We start from the raw sequence: 26095 nt of genomic DNA on the forward strand, positions 1-26095 counted from the left end.
TATATATATATATATATATATATATATATATACACACATACATACACATACACATACATACACATACATACACATATATACATATACATATACATACATATATATATATATACACACACGAGGCAGGTGTTGATATTCACAACAGCATAAATATTATGGTGACATTTTATAAAACAGTTCTATTCAGAAGTAATTGAAATAAGTAACTTGTTTCAGACAAAATGTAAAAAAAAAAAAAAAAAAAGTATAGTTTGTATATTTCTTCTGACCCAACAAAACTGGTTGCAAACACCAACGCATCGAGCTTTGCGTGTCCCCAAGCAACGCGCTGATTGGACAAAATCCCTTTAAGGGTATTCTAGTCTTTGGATTGGATCACTGGAGCGGAGCGACATCAATTTTCCGTCGCACCCACAAGGCCCCCATTTTTTTTACAGTTCCACGCTTTTTAATTTCACACTCCCCACTTGCTAGTAGTGAGAGAAACCCTCTCCGAGCGACCATGAAGCTTGAAAAAATTTATTTCTTAGTACATTATAATAAAACACCTCTATATTTACATGGAGTTTGCCTGTTTTATGTCTGTCTTCTGATGCACTGATCTGGTTTATTTTTCAACAGAGGAGCATATAGCGAGTCCAGAAGAGCGTTTAAACTGAGGGATTCACCTGATCCGATGCAAACCGATCCGAGCCCGCAGGGAGGGAACGGGCTGTCATTAACCCTGCAGCCGGAGCTGCTCGCCCGAATGCCCGGCGCTGGAAGTGCCAACGGGCCGGAAACAGACGAGGACGTCCGGGTTTCTATCGGCAGCGGACGCGGCGCGACGTCGCGGAGGCTGAGAGCAGCGAGCCACAGCCACGGACACACACACAGCCACGAGCACGCACACAGCCACGAGCACGAGTCCGACAGCAGCGAGTCTGACCTGGAGTCCGGAGAATCCAGCAGCTCGTTATCGGAGCTGCGCTACCTCCTGCGCTGGCTCAAGAAGAGTCTTCCCTTCATAGTTATTCTCTGCGCGAAACTAGTCATCCAGCATGCCCTGGGTACGTGTTAGTGAGAACAGCTGTTTATGCAGTAGTTATGATGTGTAAAGGTCATTACGTCTGTCACACGTCTGTGTTGTTATTTTTCTGTAGGTCTGGCTGTTGCAGTTGGTTTGTTTACCACCTTTATGTATGTCAACAAAAGTATTCAAACGCAAGTCTTTCTCAACGTGAGTCTACCATATTATTTGATATTTAACATGGGAGTTATAGATCAGTGCTCGTAACACCTCTAAGTAGGGTTATAGGTTCATCTGTTGTGGTGATCTATGAACTTTGACGATTGTGCCCTTGAGCAAATTTGCTTCATGCGCAAAAGTCTATTCACATCAAGAGCAATATAAAAACTCAATATAAACATTTATATTCAATTGATTAAAAGTGACAGTAAATATATTTATGTTTCAGAATATTTCTCTTTTAATAAATGCTGTTCTTTTGAACTTTCTACTCGCTAAAGAATCCGGTAAAAAAGTAATACTATTTCCACAAAAATATTAAGCAGCACAACTGTTTTCAACAATGATAATAATAAGAAATGTTTCCTCAGCACCAAATGAGCATATTAGAATGATTTCTGAAGGATCATTTGACACATCATGTGATCTTACTAACCCCAAACTTTTGAATGGTTGAGTTTGTGTGTGTGTATATTTATTTATATATAACTAAAACTAAAAAAAAAAAATAATAATAATAATCTGATGGCTCCTTTGTTTTTTCTCCTGTATAAAGGACCGAAGGACAAAGTTGCATTGTGCCTGGCTTTTGCTGTTCCTCACATCCTCCAGTCTCCTCGTGTTGTACACTTTTCACACCCAGTCACTTTATCGCTGGTAAGTGCTTTACATTGTATCACCAAACCTCACTTCACCACAAACTGTTCTACGTTTAGTGTAATATATCAACTAAATAACCAAATGTCCACTAAATGACAAATACGTACCATGTAAATATAATCGTCTCTCTCTTTTTTCTTTTATCCCTCAGCCTCATTTTTGCCAACGCTACAATAGATTCTCATAACTTCTGGGAGGTTTTATGGAGTGTCGGTGTGACTAACTTCATTTTGAAGTTTTTCTTCATGGGGCTCAAGTGTCTTATTCTCCTCATCCCCTCCCCGCTCATGACATACCGGCGAAGGGTGAGCATGAGTTGTAACATTATTTATTTTGCTGCTCTGAATCTAAATGTTAGCTTCACCGTATCCATCCTGCTTTCCATAGGGTCAGTGGTACATGCTCATAGAGGAGGTGGGTCAGTTGTATCAAGTGATCGCTCCTGTCCCACTCTGGTTCCGCTATCTGGTCAGCTACGATGAGATGGACACCTCAGTGGGTCTGACTCTGGGAATCCTGCTAGCCTTGCTCTACCTCATAATGAAGGTGAGTACAATCATTACAATAAGCTGCTGTTTGAAACCAATACATTATTAGGAGACATCCCAATAATCTGATCTTATTATGTTTCTTATTTTTAGCTTTTGGCCTTGTATGGACTGTCAGGATCATTGCAAAAACAATTACGGACTTTTTTCAGTCCTGAGGTACAAAAGATCGCCTTTTACCTGTCCTGTGCTCCTCTTAGTCTGAAATATTTGTTGGGTAATCTGTAACACAAATAGTGAATTATAGACAAATGTCTTGTTTTCTGTATGTGCGGTTTAATGTTGTTTTTACCTTTCTGTAAAGGTGAACGGAGCTCCAGCCAGTCCTGCTCAGATTAGAGAGGCAGGTGACATTTGTCCGATCTGTCAGGCTGATTTTAAGCAGCCTCGGGTCCTCGTGTGTCAGGTGAGAATGTGGGCCTTGAGTTTGACCTCCAATGTCATTCCACTTAACCTCCACTTTCCCAGGCTAAACCATAAAGCTTCTTGAGCGCAGTATTTATTACAAAGCTAATCTCAACCCACATGAAAAAGACATTTTAAATGAGAAAATTAGCTCATGTAATTCTTTTGTAAAAATCAAGTTTTGTAAAAAATAATCAGTATTTCATATACGAGTTCCTTACATTTTTGTCAGTTTTTGCCTTTAAAAATATTTTTCCAGCAACTCTGTAGCAACATAATTATTTCAAGTAAAAATAAAATGATACATTTTAGTAACTGTTTGATTAATATATTATTCTGCATCTCCCTCTTCTTGATATATACAGTGGGTACGGAAAGTATTCAGACCCCCTTAAAATTTTCACTCTTTGTTATATTGCAGCCATTTGCTAAAATCATTTAAGTTAATTGGGGGTCTGAATACTTTCCGTACCCACTGTATATGAAAACATTTAGCCAGCAATGTTTTTTGTACAGTCTTTTTTGAATATTTAAAAATTACTTTTTCAAAACTACATGATTATTTTACAAGATGATCATAATCATATTTACATTATTTATTTTTCTGTAAACAGACAAATGTGTTGGCGGTAATTTTACTACAGCTAGTACTCAGTTAAGGCTAATAAGCAATGAATGTTACAATGTGTCTTGTCCACTTTTTTTTTTTTTTTTTTATCTTTCAGCACATGACTTTTGTTTCTGTAGATGTAATACACAGTGTCACATAATGCATGTGCATACATGTCAAATATTTACTGTTTGATTGTCTCCAGCATATCTTCTGTGAGGAGTGCATCGCCCAGTGGCTTAACCAGGAGAGAACCTGCCCTCTCTGCCGCACTGTCATCACAGACAAGGTGCATAAGTGGAAAGATGGTGCAACATCAGCTTATTTACAAATATACTGAAATCTCACTGAAAAGACGGTAACACAGTGTTGTGGCATGTTGAAGCATTCAGCCAGCAGTGGATCCACAGAATGTGGATTGTTCCTCTCAGACATCTCCAGCACTTGTTATAAGGCAAAGGGCTCTAGAAAAAGCTCCAGTTTTGAATTTTTGAAATATAGATAACTTGTCAAAAGGACAAGTGTTTTCACCAGCTCTTGTATTATTATTATTATAACTATTATTATTGTCGCATGTGGGACTCCTTTATTTTTTTGTGTTTATAATTTATATTCCTCTTTTTGTTCTTGCATGTCATCTCTGGTTTTACTAATTACCTTGTGGGTGTAAGCAGACAAATACAGTGGAGACAAATGGATTTCTTCATATTGTATTTGTGGAGAAAACACTCACAAATAATGTGGCAGAAATTCAGTTGTCGTCTCCCTAAATGTATTTTAATTTTTTTTGTTTTGTTTTATTTTTCATGGATACTGGGTCTTTTATGATCCTTTGTCAGATACTGTGGTTTTTGCAATTGAATTTGTTTTAAATGCATTTTAGACTCCAATCATAAAGAGTTCTGTATTTTGCATTCAATTTGAAGTATTCTGATTTCTTTGGTAATAATCTGAATGTGAGTTATTTGCACATGAACTACTGATTTATCAAATGATGTAGCATTAGAATTTTGCAACCATGTGATTTTTGTGACTGAACAACACACAATGGCTTTTGAATTATTATTATTGTAATTCAGGCCTTTCCACAGATACATGGTATTTTTCTAATCATGTTGTACTTACACTGTAATAAACCAAAGCTTTGAAGACGAAATATCTATTTTAGTATCATCATGCAGTATGCAGTTACAGTTGTATTTTTATCCAGTATATTTGACCAAATAAATTTTTCAATCTGTTAAAAAGTGTCACTGAAATGCTTTGCCCAGTAAATGCAGGTTTGCTTGGTAAATGCTCGAATTAAACTTTATTGATTTTGTAGAATTCACTAAGGTTAAATTAAAATGAATTTTAAAATAAACACGAGCAATCACAAAACACCAGATATTAATCAATCAATCTCGCCATTCCATACTTTACATCCATTCATTGTTTAAACCAAACGTGCCACTGTCTAATAAACACAGCACTTCAAGCATCTGCATTTAAAATGCATCCTCATCTGCATCTCAATTCTTTTCACAGGCATTTTCTTTTTACTTTATAATCCAGGAAGTTTCAGAATTGGTTCCAACTCTAACCTGAAGGAGTACCACAGATTTCCAAGATCAGGTTTAGTTCAACTCTTTCTAAAGCGCAACTACACACCACATTACATTTTTATAAAGAACATATATTAATGAAGATAAAAAAACAGACCATTAACACATAGCACCAAGTTATGTCTTAATATTCCAACATGACTGCAAGAATCAGTGGGAGACGGTTTGAGAGGTTTTAAACCTACGCCATGAGTCTAGTGATTATATGGACTGGGCTCATGGACAACATCCAACTCATCAGACTGACACAAGTGATACATAAAGCCATTTACGCCACATTACAGAGCCCTCTCTCTCAGCCAGCATTGCATAGAATAAAAGGTAGATATTTGTGTATGCGAAGGCAAAATGGGATGCTTCCATAGTCAAAGTACCAGTTAAGAGGCAATTTAATTAAGCTGCTGGTCTCGCACAGATTTCAAAATCAAAGGCTTTCACATACGAAGCCGTTACTGGCTGTTAACTGCCACGGTACAGCAGGCTGTTGTTTATCAGTAGGCACTGTATCTGACAGCTTAAGATATTCACAATCATGCTTCCTGTGCATAGTGAGTACAGCCAATTATTGGCTTGATGGAAACTGCTGCAAAGTCCAGACAGTTCAATCAGAGCAATGGCCTCCTAATGTCCAACCACAATTACAATCTACACGATGGAAATTAGAGTTTGAGGATGTGAGCTAAACATCAATCAGTGAGTTACAATGTCACACCAGAACAATGTTCTCAAGCAGAAAACAAGCCTATTTTACATTCCCATGGGAAAAAATGCGGTCATTGACGCAATCGCAGCCTCACACGCAGATGTTCATTGATAACAATAACACTTCTATGAGCACAGGAATGCCTGTGAAACACGATACAAAGAACCACCCAAGATGGCTTACGTACAGCACAATCTTAACAAGATGCAGATTCAGTGTCCACCGGTTCAAGGAGTCACTTCATCATACAATACATACTGTATCTGTAAGAACTATAATACAAGGAAAGAGCACCAACATTCATGAAGAATCATGTCTATGTACAGCAATGAAATAAATACTTTTTTTTGTTTTTTGGGAAAGATTTACTACTTTATTATGCTTCCATCATTCTGGATTGATATAGAATAGAGATTTTCTTTCCCCTTAACCACATATATCCAAGCTTATTTAATCAAAATTCAATAAAACAATAAATAATCCAGTGGTTTTCTAGTGTACAGTGCACATCCTGAAAACATATTTAAAATCACATTTTTAATGTCCCAGAGAATAATAAAATTGTTTTGACTCCCAACACCTTTGTAGAAAGAAGGCATGTGTTCATGTTACTAATCCGGCTAAATCCTGAATAGCATTTTTGACTATAAAGAATAAATAATTTGCATAGTTTACAAATCTATACAGCACCTGAAAAATAAATAGGTCAAAACACATATTCAGGGGGGACAAAAATCAATTACTGATAGGGGACGTGTTAAGGAAACTATTTCAAAACTCGTCTTGGTGTCTTCAATATTAGGATTAAAAATTAAATAAATTAAATAAGCATTCTGTTTAAAGTCAGTAGTATTACTGGAATTTGTGTTTTTGGATGTGGCTTAGAAAGAAGTAACTGTACTCTGGATTATGAGGATTTATCCAGTATTATATAGTAATATAGTATTTTTAAAATTCTTTGGTCAGAAAATTGGTTGTTAAATAGCTTTTTACTGTTGAAAAGAAAAACAGTGATTTGATGCCCAGAGTGCAGGTAGATTCATACTTGAATGTATGAATTTTACATGTAATCAAGAGCAGATCAAAATAAGAGAATAATGCCTTGAGGTCATCTAACACTGTCTCATGAACCTGCAGCAAAGAAAAAAAAATTACATTTTTACTTCATAGTTTATCATTGGTAGGTTAGACTAACACGACTATAGAGCTCCAAGTACCCTACATCTGTGATTCTAGGGGTCCTAACAACTATTGATGAATTAAGAATCAAAAACAAAGCAAATCAGACAGATTCCTCAAGAATGTAGACCTGGATCGTCTTGCCATTTTAAAAAGACAATTCACCAAACAATTAATATTATGTCATCATTTACCCTCATGTCTTTCCAAACCTGTATGACTTTCTGTTCTTCTGTGAAACACAACAGAAGACATTTTGAAGCACGATACAACTGTGTTTGTCCACATAATGAAAGTCAATCGGTCTAAAACAACAAAACGCTGAGAAAATCTTCTTTTGTGTTCCACAGAAGAAAGAAGGCAAGTTATACAGGTTTGGAATGACAAAGGTGAGTACATGGCAGAATTTATATTTTTTGGGTGAACTATCCATTTAAATAGTTACTTGTAGTTAGAACATACAGTCAAGCAAAACACAGTAACAAGTGGCTCAAACTCAGTGTCTCAGATCAAACTTCAAATATACAACAGAAGATACTATGTATTCTCCCTTATGTTTTGCATGAGCATGGCATAGAAAAGATAAACTGTGAAATTCATGCTCAGAGTACAAGGTGTTCTCTTTTTCATCGCAAGCAGCAGCCCCCCTCACCATAATGCAAGCAGAGAGAGGTCACAGCTCTGCATGCTTGCATGAAGTACACTAGTGCGGCAAGTGTTTAAGAGACAGAAACTGGGTGCAGAAAGGCCTTTTGGGTAATTTGATAAATTCCTAAAATACAAAACTTAAGACGTTCATCAATGATTCATCCTTAAATGCTTGGGTCTCCTGCCACCCGCTGGGTGAGTTGGTTTCACGAATGGCCCTGTGTTGGATGGTTTTTTGATGGGGAGAGGGGCTGACACCTCCATGTTGCTGCTAATGTCCAGCTGCTCCACATTAGACACCTCCATGGGCGTATCAGTGGGCGGCAGGAGAGAGGAGGTGGTTGTGGGCAATTCTGGGAAGGGTGGACCCCGAGTCCAACCGTCTACCCCTTCAGCCTTCACAGGGCTGGAAAAAGCAAGTATGGCATCACGGGTTATGGATCTCGATTCATGTTAAATCACAAATGCAAAACCAGGATAAACATGACTAGATAAGCATGTTACAGCATGTACACAATCTTGGACTTAAAGCCCAGATAAATGAAATCAATGTCATTCCCTACAAAATCACAGGGCTGGGAATCAATACACATTTCGATTAGTTAGTGTATATATACATATATAGAAATCATTCTAATATGCTGATTTATTATTAGAATTATCAATGGTGGCAACAGTGCTGCCAAATATTTTTTTTGGAAACTGCGATACGTTTTTCAGGAATCTTTGATGAACAAAAAGTTAAAAAGAACAGCATTTATTTAAAATATAAATCTTTTCTAACAATATAAATCTTTGCTATCACTTCTTATCAATTTACCACATCCTTGTTGAATAAAAGATTTAATTTCTTTCAAAAAAAGGAAGAATAAAAATTTACTGACCCCAAACTTTTGAACTGTAATGTATATTGTTAGAAAAGATTTCTATTTCAAATAAATGCTCTTCTTTTTTAACTTTTTATTCATCAGAGAATCCTGAAAAAAAAAGTATCACAGGTTCCAAAAAAATATTAAGCAGCACAACAGTTTTCAGCACTGATAATAAATCAGCATATTAGAATGATTTTTTTAAGGATCATGTGACACTGAAGACTGGAGTAATGATGCTGAAAATTCAGCTTTACCACCACAGGAATGAATTACATTTTAATGTATATTAAAATAGAATAACTTTATTTTACATTATAATAATATTTCACAATATTACATTTTTTCCTGTATTTTTGATCAAATAAATGCAGCCTTGATGAGCATAAGAAACTCCTGTAAAAAACATTAAAAATCGTTATGATCCCAAACTTTTGACCGGTAGTGTACATTTTAATATATATTTAAATATAAAATTATAATAACATTTTACAAATATTACTGTCTTTTTTAAATATAAAATGACATAAATTATAACATTTCACAATATTACTGTATTTTTGATTAAATAAATGCAGCCTTTGTGAGCATAAAAGCCTTCTTTCAAAACCCTAAAAAAAAATCTTATGACCCCTGAATGGTAGTGTATACAAAGCAGTACCCTATACTATCAGTAGCCCATAATATTGTTAATATCATACTTGTAATATTTTCTATTCTGTTATTGGCCAATAAACATTAAAAAAAAGTTACTTATTGGTGCATTTTAAATAAATGTAATACAGCTGGAGTCCTCACAGCAGTATAGTGTTGGTGGAAAGACCATATATTTAAAAAGTGCAGAGATAAATTTAGCCCAAAAGGTGACCAGGAAAACAAACTGACCAGGAAGACTTGGTTGGCGCTTTCGCTGAGTGTTGAGTCATCGGGACTGTCCACGGGAGTCTGACTAGTGAACTTGGAGTCAAACTGGCTAACATCATCTGCTGATCGCTGCAGAAATAGAGTTCTGTGAGGAGTTATCATCAGATACTATATCATGAGCTCTATAATAATAACTCTAAACACGCAATAAAAGAGACAAACAGTTGATTGTACAGAGAGAGAAAACACCATCTCGTACCAAAAAAGGCTTAAAGGGAGGTTCAATTTTAAAAGACAGCAGATCATCCCAGTTCATGTGTCTGAAGAAGGAGTGGGCCTAAAAAAATAAAACTGTTTTTAAAATATATAAAATGCCACTATATGCAATCTCCTGCTTTTATGACAATAAGTCCACTGTATTATAAGGGCAGATACCTGGACATCTAAAGCATCTCTAGGACCTGCTCCCATCCTCGTTGATGCGTTTCTTCTCAGCAGCTGGGTGTGAACACACACAAATACACAACCCCGTTAGTTGAGCAATAGGAGAATTCCACATTGGCGTGAAACCTGATTGACCTTAAGACTTTTACCTTTTTCAGAAGGTCCCGTGCTTCTTGGGTGAGGTAAGGTGGAAGGTTCAGTTTGCACTTTAGGATTTTGTCTATGGTTTTTTTCTGATTCTCTGCAGTGAATGGTGGCTGAAGGAGAAAGTTAAGAGGTTAAAGAACAGTCTGGGTAAACTTAGTTTGTACTCTGTGCACAAATTCATAAGTCACTTGATGTCTTCACAATAATGCTTGTTTTGTTTTTAAATCTGTCTGAATGGGAGGAAATTACATTCAACATCTAGCATCTAGTCCTCTAAGGGCTCATCCACAACTCAGCCAGAGTTTTCCCTATCCAAACTTTTGTTTTTCCTCGTTCTTCTGTAAACACGGCGCCGTCTCAAGAAATATCTGCGTACATACAAAACCACTGAAACCAGATTCGGTTGCCACTGAAACCACAAATGATGTAGTATACATGCGAGACCAGTATGTGGCACTGTAATTCTGCCACAGAAATACACTAAAAACGGGTTAAGGTTAGATGGTATACAGATTCGTCTACTGGGCATGCGCACATCAATATAGCATAATTTTTGTCACACTGCATTATCGTAAGAGGTAGGTTTAGGGTTGGGGTAGGTGTAGGAGTTAATAAAACACAATCTAATAGGTAGAAAATTACATTTATTGATAGCTTCCGCTTTTAGCTGTATCCCTTCTAGCCACAACCCTAAAAACGGAGAAGAAGACTTGGAGCATGCGCAGACGCGGGGTGATGACATCATGGTTTCACAAAATATACGGATTGGCTGTACACATGAAAACGCAAGGGTTCATCAAAGAAAAACAAAAATATTAAGCATCACCATATAAAAAACTGATCAAATAAATTGAGCATTAAATGAGCATATTAGATTAATTTCTCAAGAATTATATGACACTGATTGTCAAGTAATGGCTGATGAAAATTCAACTTTGCCATTGCAGGGGAAAAAAATTAATTTTTAAATAGATATTAGAAACAGAATTTTATTTGAACAAAATTAGACAATAGAAATTGAACTTTTAGTTGTAATATTTCACAATATTGCTGTTTTTACTGTATTTTTGATCAAATAAATGCAGCCTTGTTGAGCAGAAGTTGGGACCCGGTTTAAAAAAATAGCGGTTTCAGGCTCCCAAAATGCCGGATCCGTCTGGACGAAACGCCGATATGATACAAAATGTTTACGTATACAGCTAAATGCATCTCCGTGTGGATGAGGCCTAAGAAAAGTGGAAGCGGTTTTGTAGGAGAACCCCTGTATTAATGCCAACAGATTTAGAATTAAATGTCAAACAAGTGCATACAAATACGCTGTTCAGGTGTCCGCATACTTTTGGTCATGTAGTGTTGGTTCCAGGTTTTATCTAAATTTGTTTACATTAACTGTTTGAATAAAGTTCCATCAAAGTTATTTTTGGGTTCACACAGTCAACAGTGTCTAAAGAGGTCACAAACTAGGTCAACAGAATCTCTGTCTAGCAAAAAAATGTCAATAGAACACCTCACCAGAGATTATCAATAATGAATTTTCACACGTATTCCTTGTCAAGATGTAAGGTCTTCCTCTGTCTAATTAACTGAAAACTAAAGTTAATGAATGGCAGGAGGTTTATGAGATTGTATATTGTATATGTATGTATGCATGCGTATATATATATATATATATATAAATAAATGCAGTCTTGGTGAGCATAAAGGACTTATTTCAAAAACATTTAATCCCAAACTTTTGTCCAGTAGTGTATGTATTTACATACACTACTCTCCCTCTCCCTCCATATATGCATTTATATGTATATGTACATATATAATCTATATGTATATATTTATCTACCGATATTATATACAGCTTTCTGACCTACTTTGTCTTTAACTTACTGTAAAACATTAATGGAGAAGCAACATATCAGGAAGGAGATGTAAGATGGGACACTCACAGCTCCTGTCAGCATGTCATACATCAGTGCTCCCAGACTCCACCAGTCCACAGCTCGGTTATGGCCGCTTCTCATGAGGATCTCTGGTGCCCTGAAAGAGGGAGAGGACAAGAGAAACAAAGAGAGAGAGATGGAATGAATGAGTGAAGAGAGAAAAGGCCTTCACACCAACCATTTTTTGTGCTGCAGTTTTTTTTACTTTGACCTAAATGACACCGGAGGCCCCAAATAAGGCTTCAGTTGACATGATTGATGGAGTCTCTGACCTCCATGAACTGCTCTGTATGGACTTTCAAGAGGCCACATTGTTGAAAACATGATTTTTCTTGCTCTTTTAAAGTGAAGTTCAAGTTGGTAAACAAAACAAAGCTCCCTTTCTAGCCTACACAGACCATTTATTTGAGAAAAAGATGCAAAAACAGGCTGCTTAGAAATTTTCATGGTTTGTACAACATCAGTATCAACTTGGCCAATTCTGATGAACTTTGTTTTTACAATAGCCATTTACATCTAGAAGTTACATTAGCATAAACAAGTTTGTTTAAAGGTGCACTAAGCAATATTTGAAAACGCTTTTGACCACAGTGTTGGACCGAGTCCCAAAACACACTTCCTGCCAATCAGCAGTAAGGGGCGTGTCTAGTATGGATGGGGAGAAGAAAGCGCTCAGCTGGAGTGCACAGGACTGATATTAGCAGATCGGGGGAACAAAAAAATAAAAGGGAAATATCAGAGGAACAAAACATTAAAAAGAAGGGTTACGATCAGGCAAGAGGTAGGACCTGCGTAAATATCGGAGCAATGTCATCTTCCACGTGAAATGGAACTAAACCATTCAAACATTAAAACACTCTACTACCAAACACATTCGACCTGAATTACCATAGTAACACACATTGCTTTCACTTATTCATGACATCATACCCTCAGCCTGAAGGCATAGCAGATTCCGCCATCGTCGTTGCCAGGGTTGTGTACGGTGAGCGTGATTTGACCAAGTACATGTTCCTGGATCAATATCCTTGTTGATCTAGGAACATCATTCCAATCAACCAATCAGAATTGAGGGATAACTTTTCAGGAAATGTCAGTTTTAGGCTTACAATCAGGATTAGGTGCTTCTACACCCTTGTTAATCAGCTATCATTTCCCTCTGATTTTAGGAATAAATTATGGGTAAGGTTAGGTTTAGGGGTAGGGATTGGGTTAAGTCTGTATTTTTGGACAGTAATGTTGATCCAGGATCAACAAAAGATGTTGATCCAGGAACATGTCTTACTTGGCAAAATCACAGCGACCGGTTGTGTACATACATGTGGGGCGGAGATATCAAAATAGGTGCAGGGTCCTGTTGGGGTATGGGCGTGTTTGTTTTGGTGCTTTCAAATATCAACATCGTTTAGCAAAATTCGCTTAGTGCACCTTTAATTGGGTGAAAATGTGAGTTTGTACATACATGTACTCTATGGTTCCACAGAAGGTGTGTGTGACGGTACCATCGTGGATCGACTCCTTACAGAGTCCGAAGTCTGTCAACTTCACATGACCTGAGATGAGAATGAAATGAGCACATCCAGAGGAGAACAGTCTTTATTGAACAGGCAGTGGTGCAAGTTTGAGGACAATCTGGGATAAAAGGACAGAGGTGTGCGTGTGTGTATGAGTGTTTTATTACCATTGTTATTGAGCATGATGTTCTCTGGCTTCAGATCTCTGTAGATAATGCCTTTCTGATGAAGGTGACCCAAGGCCATGGAAATCTCTGCCAGGTAAAAACTAGGAAGGAAATAAAATTAGAGGGTGGTAGGTAGTTAAGCAAGTAAGTAAGTAAATAAATAAATAAAGTTTATAGAAACTGAAATGCTCACAAAATCAATGGATTCAAACATTTATTTTCTTTGTTAAACAAAATTAAAATTGTATTATTATTGTATCACATTCAAGCTATTTTTAAATTGAATGTTTTTATGTATTTATTAATTTTTTTTTATATTTATTTTTATTTTCCGATATAAATTAGGGTTCAAAAGATTCCTAATATATAGTGCAACAGTCATCCAGGCAGTTTTCAAGGTGATTTATTCCTTTTTGGAGCTTGACAGCTCTTGGTCACAATGAATTGTTGTACAGAAAATAACAATGTAAAGACTCATTAAAAATATTTGTAAAATAATTAAATATGTGTGTGTGTGTGTGTTACAAAGAAAAAAATAAAATCATACAGGTTTGGAACGACGATGAGGGTAAGAAAATAATGACAGATTTTTTTTTGGATAGAACAACCCCTTTAATAATTCAGATTTTCTCCAAAGCATCACAATATATACACATTTATATATTAAAAAATACTAATGAAAATTTTTACAAATTAACAGCTATAATGATCATTGCTTCCAATAATTTTCAAGGAATTTCATATATTTGGTCGGACAAACTACCAAAGCAGCATTTGGGTAGGCTGTACAAACTACATTTGTTAAGCCAATGAATTTTGAAAGCCTCCTGGACAAGATCAACGTTTACACACAACAAAGGCGTTTCAACCAGACAGCAGACAGGTCATCTTGACCCCTGATAAGACTGATAAAGCTCCACTTACCAGGCTGTGTCCTCCAAGAAGATCCCCTCCCTCTCCAGCTGCATGAACAGCTCTCCACCTGTTACAGAAACATGATTCCAGATACATTCTCGAAAACAAGTCATGATTCAATTTTTTCTCAAAGCCAAGACAAATAATACTACTGCTAGAATTTATTTCTGTTCAGGATTTGGTGACTTTTGTGCTCAAGGAAGCACCAGTAGCCGTTTTGAACTCACCGCTTAGGTACTCCAAGATGAGGTAAAGTTTGCCTCCAGTCTGAAAGGCGTATATGAGGTCCACAATGAAGGGATGCTTAACTTCCTCTAGGATGCTCCTTTCTGCTTTAGTATGAGCAGTATCCTTTGCATTGCGAACTATCATGGCCTGTTGAAACAGACAAAAGCAACAGAATACATTAAGAAATGCTGTGTTTTTAAGTAAATGCCAAGCACACAAGCAATGTCTGTACGTTTTCTTCCTGTGAACATCTATTCGATGGAGGGTTGTACCACCCCTAATCACAGCTGTGAACTCATCAGGCTGGTGTCATTAATGCTTTTATTGTTGTTGCAATAAACAGACGTGTGCAAATCTAATTTGGGAATGGAATCCGCAGCATTTCAATCATGCAAACCACAGAGAACAATGCAGCATCAATCTCAAAATAATTAAACTGCATCCACGGCCTCAGTACACAGCCATCGCTTGCACTGCTTCTGTTATAGAGTGGTGTAAAGATAATTTAGCTAAAACAGCTACAGTGTACAATGAAGAGTATTGATAAGAGCAGACCCACATTCTGTTAGTATGCAAATCTGGTCGACTGAGATTGCATCATATTGTGACCACATCATATCTTTCTACAATGTTGATAAATGACCAAATCTGCCACTCATGCGTGGTCTTGCCAAATTAGACTCTGTTAAGTATGCTATTATAGTGCCTTGTGTTCTAAATACCTTAAACTAAGCATTTTAAGCAAAGCCATATTCCTACTATTGAATGCTACAGTGTGTTTCTGTTATGATCCACTTGTTTGCAAATGCAAAGTGACAAAATAAGTGATTCTAATATTAAACAATTTGATCAGCTGTTGCGAAAAGGAAAAACACACTAAAACTATACAAACAATCATTATCGAAACTGTTTATAGGTAATGATGAAACATTCCTTAGACATTATTCACAGGCCTGCAGCAAACCATACCAATACAATCTGTTAACCAGCAGGACCAGGCATGATGGAACAACCCATGCTGACTTTCAGGGAATTTTAGGGGGCCATACCTTTTTCAAGACCTTCATGGCAAATATCTTCCCAGAATCTGCCCCTGTTACCTTGCGAACTTGAAAAACCTGTTTTTTTAAACAGAAAAGGACCATTAACATATATAGGCTAAGATGACAGTCCAATAAAAATGGCACAGTTAGATCTACAATAAAAATCTGCAAACGAAAACTAAAAGCATTAAAACCTCAGTGCAAACAAATTACGTACAATATTGTTTTCAAAAGTCAGTACGATTTTTTTTTTACAAAAATTAATGGATACCATTCAGCAAGGATGCATTAAATTGATCAAAGGTGACAGTAATGACATTTATAATGTTACAAAAGCTTTCTATTTCAAATTAATGCTGTTCATTTGAGCTTTCTATTCATCAAAAAATTCATTAAAAAATCCTGAAAAAAATGTATGAAAGCAACAACTCTTTGCTGAAAATTCAGCAAATTGCAAATACTTTAAATTACATTATAACCTATTAAAATAGAAAGCATTTATTTTAAATTATAATAATATATCACAATACTACTGTATTTATTGTATTTTTAATCAAATAAATCAACATAAGAAGCTTCTTTCAAAAACTCTTACCGACCACAAACTTTTATTCTGCAGCATTATTTATGTGTTCAAACTACACCACATGCAGGGAGGAAACACTGGGTAGCACAGCTAGTCTTGCTTACCTTGCCATATCCTCCTTTACCCAAAACACGAAGCAACTCAAAACATTCCGGACGAATCTGCTCCGTGCCTTGATTCACACTGTTCTCGGAGATCTCGAACTTCTCGCAGTCTTCCATACTGCTCCAAAACATTAAAATATCAACATAAAATATCAAGAGAAGACATTTCACTTTTTGAGGGGCTAAATTCAAATGACCTCATCAAATTACACAAATATAATTAGGACCACTTTGACATACTCACAATTCAAAGCCACTGCACTGGTCCATGCATTCATTACTCTTGGCCTGTGGACAGAAACAAACTTTTGGTGTTTATGGTAGGTTTAGAGTGTTTGAGGTGTGGACTGCAGTTTTTTTTTTTTTTTGTATCTCTGCAGCTTTTCCACCAAATGCACAGTTTGCAGATCTGACACGGCCATTAAAGCTCAATCTATACCGGTGACTGATGCGCACTGGCTCTTTTCCATCAACTGGAGTATCAAGGTCACTGATCGCTGTTATCACATTACAAGACCCAGTCTAACAATACAGAGAGTGTCAGACCAAGGCAAGTTGGACCTACAGAGGATTTTCTGTGGTTTCAGAAGTAATTCAGGAGCAAAGCTAGTCTAAAAATCTGACATGAGAACTTCCGTCAAACTTTTGAACACTTTTAGCCTCTAATGTCTATTTTGCTTTAATTTCAGTGTTATAAAAAGTAACTGCAGCTGAAATGTTTTAAAGGTTAATTTCTCTCATATTTAATACAATTCTGAAGCTAGGTATCCAAAAATCTAGTTTAAGCAGGTAGCTGTGTTTCTAGCTGGTCTGAGTTGGTCACTATGTCTGGCTAATATGTGCTTTAAAAAATCAGCTAGATAGAATATCTTCAGTTTGACCAACTGGTTTATAGCTGGTCCAAGAAGATCCATCATATTAACAACCAGCTTGAACCAGCTAATGTCCAGCTTAGACCAGCTAGAAACCATTTTAAGCTAGCTTAACCATATTAAGCTAATTTATACTCTAAAATCGTATTAAAACAGACTAATATGTCCACTTATAATAACGATATTGACATGTTTTGTCATATATATATCATGGTAAGTACTTTGTAAATCTATTCTCTGTAAAACACTTTTAAACCATATAATAATCATACAGTAACGTTACCATGGTAAATATTAAAGTACCATGGTATTGTCATGTAATAGTTTACTACAGTGGCCATAGTACTTTTCTGCCTTGTTTCTGAAGCGTGTAAGGTGCCGGATCGACCCTCAGGCCGGTCCAGGCGATGCGGAAAAACTGAAACCGAGCCGGTTACCGGTTACATACATACCCCGTCGGCGAGCTCCTCGTCCGACACGTTGTCCTCCGGCGGGTCCAGGTCGATATCAAACACACCAGCCATAGCCACAAGTCTCTTTACACACACCAATACCGGAATAACGATGAATACAGACACCTCGTGGTCCGGCACGACTCAACAACGCCATAACCGGCTCTGGTAACGTTACGCAACGTATTCCTACGGAGATTAACTACCGGTAAACGATAATCACGGCGAACAGCGAGTTTCACAGAGCGTCAGTGCGCATGCTCCGGTATGTGTAAAACAACTGTCAACAACTAAATTTACGTTTTTATTTATTAAAACACAAAATGTCTTCCATTTTACTCCGGAAGGTTGTAGCTGAGGTAAGTGGGTGTAGGGATACAAAAACACGTCATTCTATGCGTATAGGAAGCTGATGTTACTTGTAGTACCGCTGCACTACCAGTAGGTGTCGACAAAAACCTTGTTTTGCTTTTGGCAAGAGCTTCAAGTGCGTGCTGATAGCTACTGCATAATCAGCAGTCTGCCTGTTTTCAAGCATAATTTAATTATGAAATAACTACAAGTTTCTTCACCTGATTAGAGGGTATAAAGAAAGGTTTTCCGAAGTTGTACACAAAACAAAGATTATTGGGGTAACGTTACGTTGTAAAATACTATTTCAGTCTTTCTGCTTCCAAGTTTCTTTGTAATTGTCTTGTTTTTTTCAAAGTAAATCCCACACTATTTTTTCAGTATGTATACACATAGCCTATATACTTACATTTCATTTTATGGTATCATTAAAATATTTTGTGTTGCTTGAGCATATTTGTGACCCTAGACCACAAAACCAGTCATAACAAGTAGCACGGGTATATTTGTAGCAATAGCCAACAATATGATATATGTATGGGTCAAAATGAATGATTTTTATTTTATGCCAAAAAAAATCATTAAGATATTAAGTAAAGATAATGTTCCATGAAGATATTTTGTAAATGTCCTACCGTAAATATATCAGAACTTAATTTTTGATTAGTAATATGCATTGCTAAGAACTTCATTTGAACAACTTTAAAGGCAATTTTCTCAATATTTAGATTTTTTTTTTTTTCAAATAGTTGTCTCTCAGCCAAATATTGTCCCAAACCATAGGCTACATCAATAGACAGCTTATTTATCCAGCTTTCAGATGATGTATATCTTTCGGAAAAATTACCCTTATGACAGGTTTTGTGGTCCAGGGTCACGTTTGATTTTGTGTAGAATAATTAGGCCTAGGTGTCTTACCGTTTAGATTTGGGAGGATATCGATGTAAGAGAAAAGTTTGATATTTTTGCCAATATTGGATTATTCATGAAGGGTAATTCTATTGAATGAGGGTAATTATTCAAACCTTTCTTCCTATCCTAAACTACTTTCAAAAGTCAGCAAGCTCGCCAAAAGGCATGGCTGGAAGAAAGATGCAAGCTCACACACTATATACATTGTTACAAAGTGCTGGGTAGCCACAATTCTCTGCTCCCCACTTTAAAAACCACATGAATGGATCACAATGGGCACTTTGTGTCACATATGCTCCTAGCAGAAAAAAAAACAAACACTATGCAAATTATAGTTACAGGGACTTTCCAAAGTTGTATGTTTTTGAAAACGAGGCATAATTACGGTGGCCGAGAGAGCTCAACACGCTGTAACTTAAGAAAACACATGCAAATTGAAAAAACACCAGATAACTCATTCATACTTTACACAACCTGACACCAAAACAATGCACATCACAATATATGGCTGTTGATAGACTGATAATATATCAAGCTATTTGAAGCTTAATTGTTTGCAATAAAAACGGGCCTCATGTTGTAGATTGTAGACACAGATTGTTCTGTTCCAAAATGTTTAGAAAGAGAGCAGGAAACTAACCGTTGATCAAACTCTCATTCTTCTGCTAGTTTTAATGATACATACCTGTGGGTTTCGTGAGAGGTAAAGATACCCAGTATCTGCGTCAGATAACGTTTACACTTGGTCCTGAGTCAGCTTGGGTGCGAGTGTTCTCCTATTCGGTGACAGCACATCATTGATTCAGACGGGTTAAAGCCCCCGACTCACCTGAACTTCAGCAGAGTTTTAATTATGAATACACTTGCTTTTGAAAGCTGTAAACTGTATATGAGGAACTGTTACAGTTTTACCTTAACCCAGATAACATGCACTTCGTGTACGTAAAACGTGAGGACACTTTAAATTAGGCCTACAAACCTGTTAATATGCAAATTTTAAAATATTATTTTATAATAATTTTAATGCGTACCTTTTATATTTTAAAAAAGTATTAAAAATAATATCTAAAATTGTTCACCTATGCCCCCTACTGGTTGCTCGAGGTAAGTTATGCACGTTGAAAATCTAACTAAACCCGCAAAAGCGTGATGTTTGGTCACATGCTAAGCAAAAACACCTTATTGTGCAACCTACACAAAAGATTGGCCATAAGATGGAGGGTTAAGAAACTACAACTGAACATGTCAAGCCTTATTTGAATATTAAAACCTGTTTGAAGGAGTGATTTGCATGATGGCGAACCCTGAGGAGAAGCTGTAACTGTAGCTAGTGGGCGTGATCGTTCCTGAATTAATCACATCACCAAAGGAAGGGTCACCCAACAACCAGTTCATTCTGACAGGATGAATATGATATTATACAGGATATTATACAGTACACATATTTTCGTAGTCGTTTTTTTTTAATAATCAGTTCTTATTGGCGCATAAAGGAATGACATTTGAAGGATTTACTATTGCAACTACAGACTTTTTTTCAGTGTTTATATATTTTAAAAAGGTTATCGTTATTTTAATACATATGTATTTATGTATAAATGTATCTATAATTATTATATTTATTATATTTTATTTTTAACGACTAATATTTTTGTTAACCTAAAATGTTAACTTAAAACATTCTTAACTTTAAATTTCTGAAGCTTGTAGCAATTATATTTCATTGCCTGCAATTACTGTTGCATGATGTATTGCTCTGCATTAAACAAACTTTGATGTGAGAAAAACACTATAAACCTCAAATAACAAAATACATAATTGCTCTAATTTTTTAATTTAAACTTTTGCAGAAATTACATTTCATTGTCTGCAGTTATTGTTCCATGTTGTATTGTTGTGCATTAAACAAACTTCGATGTCTGAACAATATACTGTAAATCTTACTACAAAATTTCATATTTTATATTTTGATATTTTTTTTAATTTTACCTGGACTTTGAATTTCGGAAGCTTTTTAATTTCATTATTTTTTATTCATCTTTATTTTCATACATATGTAGGCCTATGTATAGTATTTTTATTTTACCTGCTCTTATTTTATCTTAGATTTTAAACTTTAAAAATTTACCTTAACTTCAAATATCTTCAGCTTGCAGAAATCACATTTATTAGCCTGCAATTAGTGTTGCATGTTGTATTGCAGCACACTAAACAAACTTACAATATATCATAAAATTCAAATAATAAAATATATCAAACTCAACTCAAAAACCAGGAGACGGATTAACATTTAATTCATTCATCTTTATTGATTCACACTCAGGACACATACACAGACATACATGAATGGCAGAGGGGGTTCCCTAAAGTACAGGATGTTCTGAACAGTTAGAGGAAATGATACGACTCTACTGTGAAAGCCAGCAGATCACCCTGTGGTTTTACAATGGAGAAAAACAGAGAGAATTGCTTAATGGACATCTTTTTAATTTAATAACAAATACCAGTTGCACATGTTAGATAACGACTGAGCAGTTATATGACTGTAGAGCAAGTGCAAATGAAGGGGTGGGCAAAAAGATCTGTCATAGAGTGTGTTGCAATAAGGTGTGTTCTTTCTGGATCCTCAAGAAATTCAAGTGGACAAAACCAAATGCTGAACGTGCGCGCGGGCACACACGCCCTTCAACGAGAAAGGCTACGCAGAAACACGTCAATCACGCTCACTGTAAACACACACACACACACCTCGGAAATATTTCTTTCATAACGACCCCTCTAAAATTAGACACCAATATCGAGACAAAAAAAACAAAAAATTTTTCAGTATAGAAAAAATATGGTTATAAAACTGACAACCACTACTACTAAAAAAAAACAGACAGGGATTAAAAAAACCAAGATATCTACAGGGGATGAAAAAACCCAAAATGTCAGACAGCCTACAGACTGTTGTCGCCGGGCTAATGTAACAGCCAACACCAGTCTGATAAGCTATTTGACACACTGGGAGAGACTTCTTCTTCTTCTAATAACGTTTTATGGCGGATGGCAAACCAACTTCTGGTGCCTGGGAGAGACTTGTCCACAGTCCACACCAATAAAGCCACATAATGAATAATTAACTCACCAATGATGAGACGAGAGGGTGGGGCTGGACGAGGGGCGTGGCCATCAATTCTAACACTATAATGATTTAAATCCCGTTATGGAAGAACCGAAAGCTTTCTTCCCCTCATTCAACGGAGCACTGTGTGAGATAATCGAAAGCAGCGTTTTCTGGGGCCTCACCGTCGCGCTCTAACGTTAGAAAGACTGTCTCGCTGGATTTTGAGACAACCTCTCTCTCGCGCGTCCCCCTTCGCTCTCTCTCCCTCTCTCTCAGCACTGTTGCCATATCCGCGTATTATAAGCAACTTTAAATCAAGTCAATTATAAATACTGGCAATCGCGCCTTGCTGTTTTCGGGTTTGTTTGCAGAACACATGCATGTTTTGAGATTTCAAAGTTACAGGCATGTAGCACTGTATAAAACAACATAACATTTATTATTCGTACAATTTACCAGTACAATTTGCATTATTCTTGGTCAACAGATAGTTTTTTTAAAGTTCGTATTACTTTTGTAAATTAAGTTTTAAATTTGTTATTAATTCAGATATCAAATTGTATATGTGAAATCTTTATTTTTTCCAAAAGTATATACTTACATGAAACATTATTTTGTTAATTAGTCATTAATGTCATAAAATCGGTTTATTTTAATTTAATTTTATATATTTTAAATCTCCGTAATCTAAATGTTTCATGCTGATCAATAAATTCCAGCGTTTCCATTGGCCTGCTTTCTTCACGAGATCTGGCAACACTGCTGCCTCTCATCCTCTACGCCAGCAGCGAGTGCATTGAGTTCAGCGGAGGGTTCGTTTAAGGTAACGGCAAAAGAAAATCCACACGGTTCCGTTTTTTTATACGCCTGCAGCTTCCAGAATCACATACAAGGGCAGCGTTACAAAAAGGCACCGAAAAATAATTTCACAAGCAATTAAAAGAAAAAAAGACGCGAAAAGAAGCGACGGACAAGACGTTAGCTGCCTTTTGTTATGCCACCAGTGTAACGTAGTGGTTCTCAATCTGGTCCCGGTGGCCCCCGACACTCTACATTTTAGATCTGACACACCCATTTCAGGACACGGAGCCTCTAATGAGTTGAATCAAGTGTACTAGACTAAGGAGACGTACAAAATGTGCCGTTTTGGGGGACCACCACGGCGCTAGCGTCTAAAAATGCTTCAGCGTTTTAAACTGAAACTACTCGACACTGTAAAAGAGGCAAGACACTAACCTTTCAAATTGACAGACAATCTGTTAGTCAAATCCAATCTAGCAGCGGGCATCCTCCAGCATGACCGGATGCTCTTCCGATGTATAGAATATGAGCGTTAAGGAGCTACGCGCGAAATGTGGCAGCCGCCCACGCACATATGTGCCCGAACACACGCGCTTCATAATCTGATTGAATGCGTTATTGCATCTGGTGGAGTGGCCCTGTAGTGAGTCATGTGGTTACACACACACACACACACACACACACACTCACTCGCTCTCTCCTTCTCCCTCTCCCTCTCCTCTTTGGATCTCGGGAAACAAAACAATATCTCTAGACGAAAGGAACATTATGATTCACCAAGCTTTTAGAGCGCAAGACGAGCTTTCCTCAGAAGTAGTAATGTAACGCAAGCACTAGTCAATATGCATAACATCTTATAGCGACTTTAGAGTCAGCGTTTCCTTACATTAACTTCCTTTTATAGCTACCTAAATTCAAATTCTGAAACTTGAAAGAATTCAAATTCTAAAAAAATGATATGAGCGCTGTGAATTGGTTATATGCTGAATTTCAAAGCACATAAAGTGACTAACAACGCATTTGAAAACTAAATTAATGCAGTCTGTCCCTTAAATGTAATAGACCACACGCAACATAAGCCACAGTGCACCTTAACATCTCAATCAATGGGATCAGTTAACCTGTGCAAGACAGAGCTGAGAACATGAGTATCTCAGCACAAACCACCAAGCTAAGCAAGCACATTAAAAAGTAAAAATGTTAACCGATAGCCATGTTACAAAAGAACCCTCAAAGAAAATTGAGAAAAATAAACCTATTATTCTAACAGCAGCTCTCATGAGATTGAGGAAGCTATTCGATTTTAGGTTAAAATCGGTTTCTTGATTTAGTTTTGCTTTACATTTGTTGGAAGCCATAAGTTTATGATGCAACAAACCATGCTGATCACCATCTTCTAAAACCTGTAAGGAGAAAAAGACAGTCAATTATGCTTAATCATCAATGCATTAACTCGTCAGAAACATCTCAGGTTAAGCAATCACTCAACTCCACATGCATTTCCCTCCAATCTCTCCCTGTATCTTTAAAACAAGATTTACGTTAGTGACACGCGCACGGTGGCATCGTTACTTCCTACCGGTTGAACAAGCCCGCAGCTTTCCTTAAGTAACCGCAGGAGGTTCAAGTTACCAGAAAAAAGGAACATTGTTCCAGAAACATCCGTAATCTCTCATTGTGCAACTTCATCTCTTTCTTTCTCTCTATCTCTCTCTTTCATTTCCTCCTCCCACACGTACGCACGCATGCACACGAGCTGGAAAAGCGCTTTAGATGAAACACACTTTAGATGATTTGCACACGGGCAGACGAAGGTAAAAAAAAAAAAAGGTGTAGCTCTTTGTTTCCGTGCGCACTTGTGAGGGAACAGCGGTGGCAGGAATCGAGAGTACAGCCTCAACCTCTCCCCTCCTCCTGCTTCCCTTCCCAACGTCCCCCAACCCTCCTCCTTCTTCTTTTACTCCCAGGGGCCCCTCCCGTCTCCGGCAGCCTGCGCTGGTTCAACAGGGTTCGGGGGGTTTAGTGTGACGCGGGGGAGTGTCCGGTTCACTCAAAGAGCTCGGAGTATGACTCAGCATCTCTCCTCAGCCAGACCCTGAACAGGCCCCCGCAACCAACCACCGCACGGCCCACGCGGAGCCCCTGACACTATGGTCTACCACATGCAAACAATAACACCTCAACAGAATCACACGGTAGAATAAAACCAGTCTCGAAGCGATAATTAGGGCAGGGAGGTAATTAGGATGTGGAACAAAAAAGAAATAGGGGTGCGCGTAATAAATTAAAAGGAGGAATGGAGGAAAAATATACAAAAATACAAAAGCCACGTCTGGGATTGAGGCAAATTTAAAGGTTGAACGAAAGAGATGAGTGATGGGACTTACGATTGGGGTGGCCTCTTCTGCGCGCTGCCCGGTGTTGTAATTTTGCCCTCTGGGCCTCAAGGTACTCCCTGAAAGGCTTCTGCAGAGAGGCGCCAAACAGGGGAAAAGCTCTGTGACAGAAAAGGAGAAGAGGCGGAGGGGACGAGACCGGAGAAAGAAAGGGAGGGAGAGTGAAAGAGAGAGAGGTCACATAAATTTCACTTACCGACTCTGAAAGGTCAGTGAGTTTCCTTTACCCCGCTTCTCCTCTCTCCGCTCGCAGAGAGAGGGAGATAGAGACCGAGCTCTGTTATCCCAAAAGACAGAAACTCAAATAAGGGAGGAAAAAAAAAACTAAAGTTCAGCTTGTTCTGGGAACTACATATCCTAAGCACTTTAAAAATGATGGAGGGAAAAAAAACACACACAGAGAGAGATGCACACAAGAAGAAAAAAAGCTTGTCCTGACGGCATGCTCACACAGGGAGCCATCCACACTCCCCTGTAATGTCCCTCAGCTAGGCTGAAGGAAGAAATGAATGATTTCTCAGAACTCTCACATTTATCACTGGCGGTTCCTGTAGGAACTGGTTCCAGCCAATTAATGAGGAAGTAAGTCTATGCTGTGTGATTACTGGTCGAGAGAGTGTGTAAACCCCACCTACTTCAAGCAGGAAGGCGGGGCTCTGTGAGAGACAGCCCATATTAGGAAACCCTTTTATGAGATTTAGCCACTACCTACCCCCCACCCCCAACTGACACACACAATCACATGGAAAGGCAAATGGCCCCTCCCAAACAAGTAGAGGAGATTAAGTAAAAATATGAT

General features: G+C 37.4%; 3 protein-coding genes and 1 long non-coding RNA gene across 4 annotated transcripts in view; 1 reads left to right on the forward strand and 3 right to left on the reverse strand.

Moving 5' to 3' along the window:
• LOC107693953 (uncharacterized) overlaps window positions 1-624 on the reverse strand; it is a 2059-nt gene extending 1435 nt beyond the window's left edge. Inside the window, exon 1 of the long non-coding RNA XR_001634809.1 lies at window positions 270-624. This is a non-coding gene — a long non-coding RNA (uncharacterized LOC107693953). The remainder of the gene's footprint in view (window positions 1-269) is intronic.
• LOC107693952 (RING finger and transmembrane domain-containing protein 1) overlaps window positions 1-6909 on the forward strand; it is a 7771-nt gene extending 862 nt beyond the window's left edge. Inside the window, exons 2-9 of the mRNA XM_016493527.1 lie at window positions 622-1049; window positions 1143-1219; window positions 1785-1885; window positions 2040-2193; window positions 2276-2434; window positions 2530-2595; window positions 2741-2842; window positions 3657-6909. Of these exons, the coding sequence (XP_016349013.1) occupies window positions 622-1049; window positions 1143-1219; window positions 1785-1885; window positions 2040-2193; window positions 2276-2434; window positions 2530-2595; window positions 2741-2842; window positions 3657-3791 (1222 nt within the window). The 3' untranslated portion in view covers window positions 3792-6909. The remainder of the gene's footprint in view (window positions 1-621; window positions 1050-1142; window positions 1220-1784; window positions 1886-2039; window positions 2194-2275; window positions 2435-2529; window positions 2596-2740; window positions 2843-3656) is intronic.
• Window positions 5844-18176, reverse strand: LOC107693887 (ribosomal protein S6 kinase beta-1-like). The gene is made up of 14 exons (XM_016493419.1): window positions 17728-18176; window positions 16648-16691; window positions 16404-16521; window positions 15720-15788; window positions 14670-14817; window positions 14452-14509; window positions 13528-13628; window positions 13309-13399; window positions 11853-11943; window positions 9912-10019; window positions 9754-9816; window positions 9578-9655; window positions 9340-9447; window positions 5844-8038 (listed from the first exon to the last, which is right to left on the reverse strand). The coding sequence occupies exons 1-14, from the start codon at window positions 17797-17799 to the stop codon at window positions 7736-7738; spliced, it is 1452 nt and encodes a 483-aa protein (XP_016348905.1). The 5' UTR covers window positions 17800-18176; the 3' UTR covers window positions 5844-7735.
• A 6144-nt stretch (window positions 18177-24320) lies between these two features.
• Window positions 24321-26095, reverse strand: part of LOC107693954 (vacuole membrane protein 1-like) — a 56455-nt gene continuing 54680 nt past the window's right edge. Inside the window, exon 6 of the mRNA XM_016493528.1 lies at window positions 24321-25397. Within this exon, the coding sequence (XP_016349014.1) occupies window positions 25344-25397 (54 nt within the window). The 3' untranslated portion in view covers window positions 24321-25343. The remainder of the gene's footprint in view (window positions 25398-26095) is intronic.

Source organism: Sinocyclocheilus anshuiensis, unplaced genomic scaffold, assembly GCF_001515605.1.
Source record: "Sinocyclocheilus anshuiensis isolate Anshui unplaced genomic scaffold, SAMN03320099.WGS_v1.1 scaffold694, whole genome shotgun sequence".
NCBI lineage: Eukaryota > Metazoa > Chordata > Actinopteri > Cypriniformes > Cyprinidae > Sinocyclocheilus > Sinocyclocheilus anshuiensis.

Excerpts from the sequence above, each read along its gene's own strand:
- LOC107693887 (XM_016493419.1), bottom strand. The coding sequence starts at position 17,799 with ATGGCTGGTGTGTTTGATATCGACCTGGACCCGCCGGAGGACAACGTG. Across the intron at positions 15,789-16,403 it reads GTAAAGGAGGATATGGCAAG|GTTTTTCAAGTTCGCAAGGT; the intron begins GTAAGCAAGACT and ends TTAAAAAAACAG. Across the intron at positions 10,020-11,852 it reads ATGACATGCTGACAGGAGCT|CCACCATTCACTGCAGAGAA; the intron begins GTGAGTGTCCCA and ends TTTCTCCTTCAG.